We start from the raw sequence: 12,561 nt of genomic DNA, 5'->3' as shown, positions 1-12,561 counted from the left end.
TTTTATAATTGATTCCATAGCTACATGTCTCTGATCCAAAGTAGGATGCTTTGCAGCCACTCTAACCTTTCTGTGCTGTAATATATCATCTGGACCTAATAATGTCCAGATGATGTAATATTTAGCTCTTACATAGTACTATACACCCAAAGACCTGAAAGTACTTTATAAAGGAGATGTGTTGTTATCTCCATTTTACAGATAGATAAACTGAGGCACAGGGAGGGAAGTGACTTTGCCCAAGGTCACCCAGTGGCAGAGTTGGGAATTGAACCCAGGTCTCTTGAGTCTCACTCCAGTGCCCTATTCACTAGACAATGGTGCTTCCCTTACCTATGAGGGTTGTGCATACTATCCCTAGCTAATGCAGCTGGCTCGCACAGAGAATCATAGATTCTGATCTTGCAAGGTACTAAGTATTCTTTAATTAACAAGTACACATCCATGAGTGGAGGGGTTTACCTTACCTATGTAAAATTTTGATCTAGAACTACCAAGGTCATTTTTTGTCACTGTTCTCTACATTTGTTATATATCATCCTGATAAAGTTCCTGTGGGGGACAGGCAAGCATCTGAATAGTTTTCATATTTTTCTTATATATGGCAATAGTATGTTCTAAAAACATTGCATTGAAATGTGTGCCCTTCAACTTGCTAGACATTTGTTCCATCATAGAGCTAGACTTTCCTAAATGGCACCATATGGGACCAAAAGTGGCCTTGTCTGATTTCAGTGAGTGATTTGATTTTGTTTGTTAGTTTTGGATTTCTTTTTAAAAGCGTCAATCAGAAGTGATGTGATCCCGGTAATAACATGTTGTAAATTACAATACATCCATTCTGTTGCATATCATGTCTTTTGTTTGAAATTGCTACACTATAATTTTAGGAGTTTGAGAAACAAAATATTTCAGTCTGTTTGGTTTGATGACAGGTATTCAGCTTCTAGCTTTTAAAAGCACTGGAACAGAATGTTTTGGGTTGTGGGAGACTTTTATTGCTTCATATTGTGTTAATGTTTTTGTTTGTTTGTTTGTTTCTTTCATTAGTATCTATAACTTTTAGCAGTTAAACTAACTCTAATTTCATCAAGCTGATTATATATGTGTCAAAATCTATTCTACTACATGGAGCTACTAACTGTGGTCTGTAACCTATCCTTTTAATCAGCTTCTGTACAAGATGACTGGATGTGATGCCACTTAAAAAAAAAGGCTCCAGAGGTGATCCTGGCAACTACAGGCCGGTAGGCCTAACTTCAATACAGGGCAAATTGGTTGAAACTATAGTAAAGAACAGAATTATCAGACACGTAGATGAACATCATTTGTTGGGGAAGAGAGAACATGGGTTTTGTAAAGGGAAATCATGCCTCACCAATCCACTAGAATTCTTTGAGAAGGTCAACAAGCATGTGCACAAGGGTGATCCAATGGATATAGTGTACTTAGATTTTCAAAAAGCCTTTGACAGGGTTCCTCACCAACGGCTCTTAAGCAAAATAGGTGTCTTGAGATAAGAGGGAAGATTCTCTTGTGGATCAGTAACTGGTTAAAAGATAGAAAACAAAGGGTAGGAACAAATGGTCAGTTTTCAGAATGGTGAGAGGTAAATAGTGGTGTTCCTCAGAGTTCTTTACTTGGACCAGTACTGTTCAGCGTATTCATAAATGATCTGGGAAAAGGGGTAAACGGTGAGGTGGCAAAATTTGCAGATGATACAAAACTACTCAAAATAGTTAAGTGCAAAGCAGAATGCAAAGAGTTACAAAGGGACCTCACAAAACTGGGTGTGCGGGCAATCAAATGGCAGATGAAATTCAATGTTGATAAATGCAAAGTAATGCACGTTGCAAAAACATAATCCCAACTATACATATAAAATGATGGAGCCTAAATTAGCTGTTACCACTCAAGAAAGAGATCTTGGCGTCATTGTCGATAGTTCTCTGAAAACATCCACCCAATGTGTAGCAGCAGTCCAAAAAGCTAAGAGAATAATGGGCATCATTAAGAAAGGGATAAATAATAAGAAAATATAATATTGCCTCTGTATAAATTTATAGTACTCCCACATCTTGAATACTGCATGCAGATGTGATCGCTCCATCTCAAAAAAGATACACTGGAGTTGGATAAGTTACAGAAAAGGGCAACAAAAATAATTAGGAATATGGAATAGTTGCCATATGAGGAGAGATTAATAAGACTGGGAATTTTCAGCTTAGAAAATAAATGACTAAAGAGGGATATGATAGAGGTCTATAAAATCATGACTGGTGTGGAGAAAGTAAATAAGGAAGTGTTATTTACTCCTCATAACAGAAGAACTAGGGGTCACCTAATGAAATTAATAGGCAGCAGGTTTAAAACAAACAAAAGGAAGTATTTCTTCGCACAACACACAGTCAACCTGTGGAACTCTTTGCCAGAGGACGTTGTGAAGGCCAAGACTATAACATCGTTCAAAAAAGAACTAAATAAGTTAATGGAAAATAGGTCCATCAATGGCTATTAGGCAGGATGGGCAGGGATGGTATCACTAGCCTCTGTTTGACAGAAGCTGGGAATGGGTGAAAAGGGATAGATCACCTGTTCTGCTCATTCCCTCTGGGGCACGTGGCATTGGCCACTGTCGGAAGACAGGATACTGGGCTAGCTGGACCTTTGGTCTGACCCAGTATGGCCGTTCTTATGGAGCAACGATGCAGAGAATTAAAAAACTAAGAACAAAAAATAGTTATTCATCAGTAACTGTACAGCTTCCTTGCAGTGATTGTCCTGGACAATTTCCTTCAGGATAATAAATAGTAAAGTTCTTAGTCTCCTTTTCCATAGTCATCATCCAACTCACTCCCCATTGTTTTCACCATAAATAACTTTATTGGCATGACCAGGTGTTGCTCAAGTTAATACATCTATCATTAGATTAATTTTAGCCCTGTTCTCAACCTAACCATGTAAAAATTATTTGCATCTCCAAAGAAATATACAGAACATTGGTTTATCCTTAAAATGTTGCTTGAATACCCATGTAAACTGACAGTACTGTACTTTTACAGGTCAGTGTATATAAATTGCATAAAAACATCTGCATTACTGTGCATATGTGAGAACAAATCCTTATAAGAGATGCAAAGAACATTTTCATGCTCTGTCCATACACATAAATGATTTGTTTTGGCTTATAAATAAGGCTGAGAGTCTGTCACGGAGGTCACAGAAATCACAAATTCCATGACCTTCCAGGACTTCTGCAGCAGCCACCTGAGGAGCTGGCGCGGCCCGGGGCCAGCCACACTGGCTGCTGCTGGGGCAGTCTCAAGCCTCCATGCCTCCCTCCCCCAGCAGCAGCAGGAGTTTGGACCTGGAAGGGAGCTCAGAGCTGGGGCAGGGAGTTGGGGCACAGGAGGGGGTGAGGGCTCCGGGTGGCGCTTACCTCGGGGGGCTCCCCGGAAGCAGCACCATGTGCCTCGGCCCCCAAATGAAGGTGTGGTCAGGCAGCTCTGCACAGTGCCTCCGCCTGCAGGCGCCACTCCCAAAGCTCCCATTGGCCATGGTTCCTGGCCAGTCGGTGCTGCGGAGCCGGCGCTTGGGGCGTGGAGAGTGCACAGTACCCCCTGGCCGCACCTCCACCTAGGATCCAAGGGAAATATTGCTGTTTCTGGGGAGCCCCGTGGAACCAGGTAGGAAACCTGTCAGCAGCAACTCCCCCCTCCCCCCGCAGAAGCAGGGCACCCCCCACAGAGCACCCCCAGGCCACCCCCCTCCAGAGCACCCACGGTGCCTCTGGGCCGCCCCTGCCCCAGAGCACCCAAGATTTAATCAGGGTATATAGGATAAGTCATGGGCTGTGAATTTTTGTTTACTGCCCGTGACCTGTCCATTACCTTTACTAAAAATGCCCATGACTAAAACATAGCCTTACTTATAACCAGTCTCATTAGGTGTTCTATATGTTGTGATGAAATAAAGGTTGTCCAAAATATCAGCATTGACCCTTAGGAGAATCTGATTAGTCTCATTGGAGTTAATTAGACTATTTGCATTGCTTAAAGTTAAGCACATGCTTAAGTGCTCTGTTGAATCAGGGCCGTAGTGAGCAAGTGGCTTTTCCAGTCTCCTTCACCTTCAAATACATTTAGCATACTTGTCCCGCTTAGGACTTGTCCCGCTTCTGGAATTTTGCTTTAATGATAAAGAAGTTTCCATTCAGTTGCAGTCCAATGTTTCTTCCTAAGCTTTTTTCATCCTACGGTTCCACCTTGGGCACTCCCACTTCCTTGGTATCTATGGTGGAGCTAATAAGTACTTGCAATAGTGAGTCAGCTGATCAACACCTGCTAATTCGTTGCCAGACTCAGCATCTCCCATCAGAATCAACATCTGCCAACAGGTTGTTTCACAGGAAAATACTGGCAGCATATACACTTTTATACATATAAGCCATGATTTTCCAACTTAGGTGCCTAAATCCATATTTAAGCACCTAAATAAAAGTGGTCTGATTTTTCAGAGGTGCTGAGCTCCCGATGTCTTCACTGGGAGTGTCTGGTACTTAGCCCCTCTGAAAGGCAGGCCATTTCTGTTTAGTGATGGGATATTCAAATATGCTTCAGTGACTTAGCAGCACAAGTCTCAGCACAGGACTATTGATTTAGGACTGGTCTTCACTACAGGGAGATGGATGCTGCTGCAATTGATGAAGCAGGGATCGATTTAGCAGGTCTAGTGAAAACCCACTAAATCGATGGCAGAGCACTCTGCGGTCGACCCCAGTATTTCACCTCTCTGAGAAGAAAGGGAAGTTGACCGGAGAGTGTCTCCCATCGACGCAGCGCAGTGAAGACACCTGGGTAAGTCAAGCTAAGCTAGGTCAACTCCAGCTACGTTATTCACATAGCTGGAGTAGTGTAACTTAGGTCAACTTACCCCAGTAGTGAAGACAAGCCCTTATAGTGGGACTTGTGTTACAAAGTCACTTAGATGTTTTTAAAAATACCATCCCTACGTGCCTCAATATGGAACTAAATTTAAAAGACTTGAATCTGTGGGCCTAAAGTTAAGATCCTAAATCCCTATTTATCCATCTAAAAAGAAAAGTGGCCTGAGGAACTGAGCAACCCCAGCTCATATTGTAATTAATGAGAGCAACAGGTATCTAACTGTGGATTCAGAAGGCTAAGTTTATGCAACCAAGTTGGAGAATTTTAGCTGTAGAGCAATATTAATTATTGCATCTATAGTATACTTTGAAATGATCTTCTGGAAACAAATATATTTTCATTAGTGATTGAAACTGGCATTAAATTTGTTTATTTTTCTGTTTCCATAAACCTGCTTGTACAAATAACTTTCTTTGGAGCTGGACACAATATGCCTTTTTAACGTCAGATTTCTGTTTGACAAGTTTAGTCTCCTGGTTTGCTAGATATTTTTCCTTGTAATAAAAGTGATAATTTGTTTATCTGACATAATCCGGATATTCTGGTTTATTTCATAGTTGGGTTTATGGCATGTTTGTTTAAGGCAGCAAAGGTTGACTATGTACAGTTCCTTGCTGTGTTGGTGCTAGTCATTGAAGCTGTGAGCATTCAAAAATTTAAAATTAATAACTATATTCATGTTGTCTATCAAATCATATGTTTCTTTCCAAGACTTTTAGTTTAACCAGGTAGCATTAAGTACTGTATATATATTGTTCTGGTTTAAAATCAAGCTGTACTTCAGTTTCCCCAATTTTCCACAGAAAATCATAGAAGATAGATCAAAGTTTGTAATTTTGTGCTTTCTGAAAGCACACTGGACACAGACTTTCCATTATATATGTACTTTCATTATTAAGATTAGTATTTTTAGTAAAACTAGTAGAATTTCAGTTGTGGTGGATCTCTCAAAACTTGAATTATAGTTTCAAGATTTTTGGATTTGTTGTAAAACTTGCTATTACCAATAGGAACAGTCACAGTGCTACAGTATATGAAGTAGGAAATACTAGATTTCATTTTTTAGGCCATGATTCTGCAAAGACTTGTGCAGGTGCTGAACTTTAAGTACATGAGTAGTCTCAGTGAATTTAATGGGGCTTCTGGTGTGTTTTAAGTCCAAGATAAGCCTAAGTCTTTACAGGACAAGGGCATAAGTTAATAAATGAAAATAAACTTTATTATCAAAGAGTATATCTGTTAGGACTATTCTTCCTTTTCACTAAGGTTTCACTTTTTTCCCTAGGTGTTTACCTCCCATGGACCCACTGTGATCATGCCTACCTGGTTCTGCTCCCGAGAATGGTTTTGTCATGTGGGCAAATTTAATGAGGGTGGGAAGGTAAGTGCTACTGATAGAAACAAAATTGATACTCCATTCTTGATTCCATTTTGTTAAGAATTGTGTGTTAGCAGGACAATTGGTAGCGTTATGCTCTCAAGAGGTCTTTTCCTATTGCTATTAAATGGGCCACAGAATGTTAGTTCATGTGTGGATAACTAAACTCAAATACTACAGGGGATAAAACTGAGGAAAAGCATTTCCTCTTCTGGCTTGCAAATTTCAGAAAAGACTTCAGTTCATCAACAAACACTCCTCCAGCTTTTTGGTGTGTTTCTAGAGTTAAGGCTTTGGTGCACAGCGCTGAAACAACATTGGTTACATCTATGCATCAGCTATGGGGTGTGATTCCCAGCTCGGATAGACATACATGCACTAACTGTGCTTGAATTAGGGCCTAAAAATAGCAGTGTGGCCACAGTGGCACAGAGAGCAGCTCAGGCGAGCCACCTGAGTATAATTCTGCCCAACCTCCTTGGTACAACTTGGGCAGTTAACCTGAGCTGCTGCCTGTGCCACTGCAAACTCACTGGTAGTTTTATGTGTTAGCTCAAACAGAGCTTGCAATGTACGTATAACTGAGCTGGGAGTCTCACCTCCTAGCTGCTATGTAGACATATCCTGTGTGATGGAAGGACATTCTGATAATTAACCAGCACGCTTATATTCTACTTTGTTTCTGAATACTTGTATGTAATACTGCCAGACATAGAATTGCAGTACTGCTTAAAGAAAAGGAGTACTTGTGGCACCTTAGAGACTAACCAATTTATTTGAGCATGAGCTTTCGTGAGCTACAGCTCACTTCATCAGATGTTTACCGTGGAAACTGCAGCAGACTTTATATACACACAGAAATCATGAAACAATACCTCCTCCCACCCCACTGTCCTGCTGGTAATAGCTTATACCAGCAGGACAGTGGGGTGGGAGGAGGTATTGTTTCATGATTTCTGTGTGTATATAAAGTCTGCTGCAGTTTCCACGGTAAACATCTGATGAAGTGAGCTGTAGCTCACGAAAGCTCATGCTCAAATAAATTGGTTAGTCTCTAAGGTGCCACAAGTACTCCTTTTCTTTTTGCGAATACAGACTAACACGGCTGTTCCTCTGAGTACTGCTTAAGTAATTCCTACTCTAATTTATGTACTACTTATTACAATACTAGATTATTATCATTGCTGTTATTAGATTTACAGTACCACCTACTGACCCCAGCTGACAGTGAGGCCCCATTGTGCTAGGCACTGTAAAAATATATGGTGAGAGAGAATCGCTATCCCAAAGAGTTTACAGTCCAAATAGAAAAGATGGAGAAGGGTGGGAGGGGAAACAAAGTCCAAGTGGTGAAATGTTTTGCCTAAGATCAAACAGCAGGTCAGTGGCAGAGCTTGGAATAGGACCCAGGTCTCCTGAGTCAATCCAATGCCCTATCCAGTAGACAGACCATATGACTTTTCTTTATCTCTCTGTCTCTCTCTCTCTCTCGCTTTACCCTGGGGTTGACTTTCCATTATCTGAAGAATACCCATTTGACTTAAATCACCTCTTGAGCCTTGCCCTGTAACCATGCTAATATGGTTTGGGTTTTTTGCCTTCCTACTTTTTAAATTTTATTTTATAGCATACGTGCCTCCTGTGAGTAAAAGTGATCACCTTAAATGGCCGCAATGCCAAGTCTAAGGGTTTTTGGATTTATGATATAGGTAATACACACATAATAGTTACCTGCCAGTCAATAATAATAAAAAAAATCCTTAAATTTAGCCTCATTTCCCACAGTTTACTCCCTCCCCGAACACCTGGTGGGACAAGAGTAGCTTTGTTGGGGTGTCCAGGAGATCAACAAATCCAGGCTCTGGCAGACAGACGGGATTGAGTTCTGGAGACCAGGGACCTTCAAAGAAAATGCCCTGCTAATAGCCCCCTCATCTCTAAACCCGGGAGTCTCTTGTTCAAATGCTTCCACTGCCCACAACTGCAGGATTGTGACAAGGGAGGAAAGCAGCAATTTCCCAAGTCATCTCATCCTTAACCATTGAGGTGGGATTTTCAGAAGTGCACAGCGTTGGCCTAGCTCTTCCCTTTGGAATAAATGGGAGATTTGCCATACGCAACAATGGGAACAGAGTTACTGGTCAACACTGGGTTGTCTTTGTTTGTGTATATGTTGACTTGACTCATCATCTGACTTGTTAATCATATCTCTCCACCTTCTTGAGTTAGTATTAATTATGCAATCTACAGGTGTCAGGTTGCTGCCAGTAAACAGAGAAATAGATCAAGAAATCTCTAGATTCTAGTCTTTCCATTTGCAAAACTGTTTCCACACAAAAAGCTGCATTTCTCACTTGGAATTAAATCTGAACACCTGTTCTTCATATGTCAAATGTTGGAGAGGTTGTGATTTGAAGAACTAAGTAAACAAAGCACATGGAATAATCAAATGTTAACCAATGTCTAAATCCTTCTTATTAGTAAAGTATATCTAATTTTCCCAATGCTTCATGGGAGATTTAAAGCATTTGCTTACGAAGACTCCATTTTATTAACAAACTTCCTCTCCTTCAAGATGTTCATTCACTACAAAGACATATTTTCTCTGCATTAGCATTATTGCAATATCCAAACAGAATTATAAATGACTTCTTCTGAAATGGGGCTTGTCTACTTGTGACTAAAAATCTTGACTGTACATCAAAGGGCACAATTACAAATATACTTTGTGCGCTATCCAAGTACAATGATAAAAATCCTATTACACAATGTAAATAAGGAGAATGGAATGGCTATCGCTGTTATATGTATTTAATTATGTTTGTTCAGTTCCATTATATGTAAGTGAGGAGAATATTTAGTTATTTAATCATAAGAGCCAGGGTTGAAATATTTTGAAGTAGAGAAAGCAAGTTATCCAGTAAAGCTGACTGACTGACTCTACTAACTTTCATATAATTGCCTTGCAAGTAACTGATTTTAATATGTGTTCATGGTATGCTGAGTAATATGGAATACCACTGAAATCTAGGCAAGAATATAAAGATTTTAATGACAACCACTTCATTTAGGATAGTGTCCTCTCTACAGTACATCCAGAGGTAGGAGGATGGTGGTATAATGAATGTATTTTTGAGGAACTTTATCAGAAAACTGAAGAGAGAGACTTCCTGGAGTGCATCCATCCCACACAAATTAAATTTAGTGACCTCTGTTATTGGAACGAGTGGCAAGATTTTATTTACAATTTTTGAGCTTAGTATGTGAAAGTTTTCTCTTTGGGAAACTTGTGTGTGTGACGCCATCTAATTTATTTGATCAAGTGTGTGGCACCTTGCTTGTAAATTTATTCCAACACATAGAAATGTTATTAAAAAGCCATCACTGGCTTCACATATGTGTCACAAAGAGAATGAAGGGTTCCAGCTTTATGTACAGTTTCCTGGTATCATTAAATGACTGGTACATTTCAAAACTTGATTGCCCATGAGAATCGGGGACTGATAACCTTGGCCAGGAACAGATATAGTGGAGGCTGGTGCTCTGTGAAGTTTCCACTATATATCTTTATCATAGCACCTCAACCTTTGGCCAACAACATCTTTTGCTATTCTAGTTATGGGTCTGCACATAGCTCTGCCTAAACATATCCTCCCTCCTTCAGTCATTAGACTACAGAGCTTTGCCCTGTCTCTTGTGGACATCCAAGTAAAAGTTAAAGATCCCATGGTGCTTTTGGAAAAGACAAATAACCTGCATCCTGGCCAACATTTTCTTAATTCTAATGTCTTGTGTGAACTATTTGTAAGTGTGTAATTGTAAGCTACACAATTACTACACTATGATACCCTAACTTACTGCTTGGTAAATACTTTTGAGAAACTTAAAGCACATAAGACATAGGTAACCCCAAAATCTTTTCTGGCCTGCCTAACCAGCAAACTCCTCTTCTTCAAACTTCTGCTGAACAAAGGAGAATCAAAAATGGCAGTTTGCATAATTGTGCTTTTATATGGACAAACTTCACCATGAGATTAGAGTGAGAAATACCACAATTATTTTATCCCTGATACCCAGGGCAGATCAGTGTAAAATATTGTCTTCTCTAACTAAATGCTCCGTCTATCCTGCCCCCCTAACCCCACCCCCAACTTTAACATTCCTTTTTAAGTGTATCCAGACTAGAATTTTACGTAAATCTTGCCCCGTTTTAAAACTTACCTAAAAGTGCAAACAGAGGGAAATTATTTTTAATGAGCCCCAGGTGTAATCATGTAGCATGAGCAGCTAGCATTTCTGAATACAAACTGCAGTTCAGAATGCAGTGGCTCGCTCTCAGCTCTGATCTGTTCCTGTGATAAAGGGTCATGGAAAGGAGGAACTGAGGTGGGGTTGAAATACATCTTGGTGCACAGGAGAATGCAGTGAATACTCCAAATGTCTAAAGGAGCTTTATAGCCTTTGAGGGGCTCGCTAGTACCTTTCTCCATTTCTCTGGGCCAGAAGAAAACTGTCAGAATTCCCTCAAGAAACCAAGCATTTATAATAAGCCCTGGAAGCTGAAAGGTTAAGGAGAAATTTGTGGGGTTTTGGAACATGAATTAGAATATTGTCAGACTGTCAAATGACCTGTCAAGGTGCTCTGGGGGAAAAATGAGGACAAAACACAGGCTCTGATATTCTTGGCATGGTACAGTTAAAGCTGAACAGAGATCAGTATTTGAGTAGTATCCAGGAAGAAAAGAAAGTGCTGGAGTCAATGATAAATTATGCTTACATAGTATTTGAAAACCCACCTCCTCCCCCCACTTCTGAAGACATTTCTTGCTAGTGTATTATTAAGCGCACTTTAGAATTCACCCTGCCCTGACCCTTTGGCTTTCACCTTTTCCTTGTTTAATTTAATTGCTATTTGCCAGTAGAGCAGAAATGTTTCTCTTTTAGAAGAAAGAAAATGTGCAGAGTCTCTAGTAACCCTTTAACTTTATTTAGCAAACACTGAAGCAAATATAACATTGTCACAGATTTCCTGTTTTATAATCAGGGCAAAATGATTTAAAGGCCTTATCAGGGTATGAGCAAAGGGACAGAGTCACAGATCTAAAGAAAGATTAAGAGGCTTAAGAGTGTTTTGGATAATTCTGAAGAAAAGCCAATTCAAATATTACTCAGTGCAATAATTTAAGAGAAAAAGAGTACTTGTGGCACCTTAGAGACTAACCAATTTATTTGAGCATAAGCTTTCGTGAGCTACAGCTCACTTCATCGGATGCATACTGTGGAAAGTATGGAAAGTACACAAGATCTTTTTATACACAAAAAGCATGAAAAAATGGGTGTTTACCACTACAAAAGGTTTTCTCTCCCCCCACCCCACTCTCCTGCTGGTAACAGCTTATCTAAAGTGATCACTCTCCTTACAATGTGTATGATAATCAAGGTGGGCCATTTCCAGCACAAATCCAGGGTTTAACAAAAACATCTAGTGGGGTGGGAGGAGGTATTGTTTCATATTCTCTGTGTGTATATAAAGTTTGCTGCAGTTTCCACGGTATGCATCCGATGAAGTGAGCTGTAGCTCACGAAAGCTCATGCTCAAATAAATTGGTTAGTCTCTAAGGTGCCACAAGTACTCCTTTTCTTTTTGCGAATACAGACTAACACGGCTGTTACTCTGAAACCTGTTATTGTAAGGAGAGTGATCACTTTAGATAAGCTGTTACCAGCAGGAGAGTGGGGTGGGGGGAGAGAAAACCTTTTGTAGTGGTAAACACCCATTTTTTCAATTTAAGAGTAACTTATGCAACTTCTAATGGGTCCTCCAGCCTATTTCTGGTGACTGTCCTAATGGAAGTCAAACTAATAACAGTTTCATGAAATAAAGTTAACAAGATTTTCTTAAAACAGAAAAATTTCATGTAACATATGCAAAGATAGAGTACCAAGCCTATAAGATCCTGGAGATTTTGGATTATGTTCTGTCAGTCAATGCTCAGCATTGGAAAAAAATTCAGTGCATACCCACAAATCTAGCTTGCTTGAAACGTCTAAGGCTATGTCTACACTGCAAAGTTAAGATGCGATTGCAGCATGGGTAGGCGTACTTGTGTTAGCTTTAGTGTAGACATGGTAGCATGGGCTTCAGCACAGGCTAGCAACCAGACTGGTGTAGCCCACACTGAATCCCATGATACCACATCTACAATGCTATTGTGTCTATTGTGTTACCTGTGCTAG

General features: G+C 40.0%; 1 protein-coding gene across 5 annotated transcripts in view; it reads left to right on the top strand.

The window, feature by feature from the left end:
• Positions 1–12,561, top strand: part of QTGAL (queuosine-tRNA galactosyltransferase) — a 296,108-nt gene that overhangs the window by 223,363 nt on the left and 60,184 nt on the right. For all 5 annotated transcript variants that reach the window (XM_073311998.1, XM_073311995.2, XM_073311993.2 and 2 more), the window contains one exon: positions 6,232–6,327. In XM_073311998.1, coding sequence (XP_073168099.1) covers positions 6,232–6,327 — 96 coding nt within the window. The remainder of the gene's footprint in view (positions 1–6,231; positions 6,328–12,561) is intronic.

Source organism: Lepidochelys kempii, chromosome 14 (assembly GCF_965140285.1).
Source record: "Lepidochelys kempii isolate rLepKem1 chromosome 14, rLepKem1.hap1, whole genome shotgun sequence".
Classification (NCBI taxonomy): domain Eukaryota; kingdom Metazoa; phylum Chordata; order Testudines; family Cheloniidae; genus Lepidochelys; species Lepidochelys kempii.
Note: the sequence above shows the minus strand (reverse complement) of the source record. Positions and strands in the feature narration are given on the sequence as shown.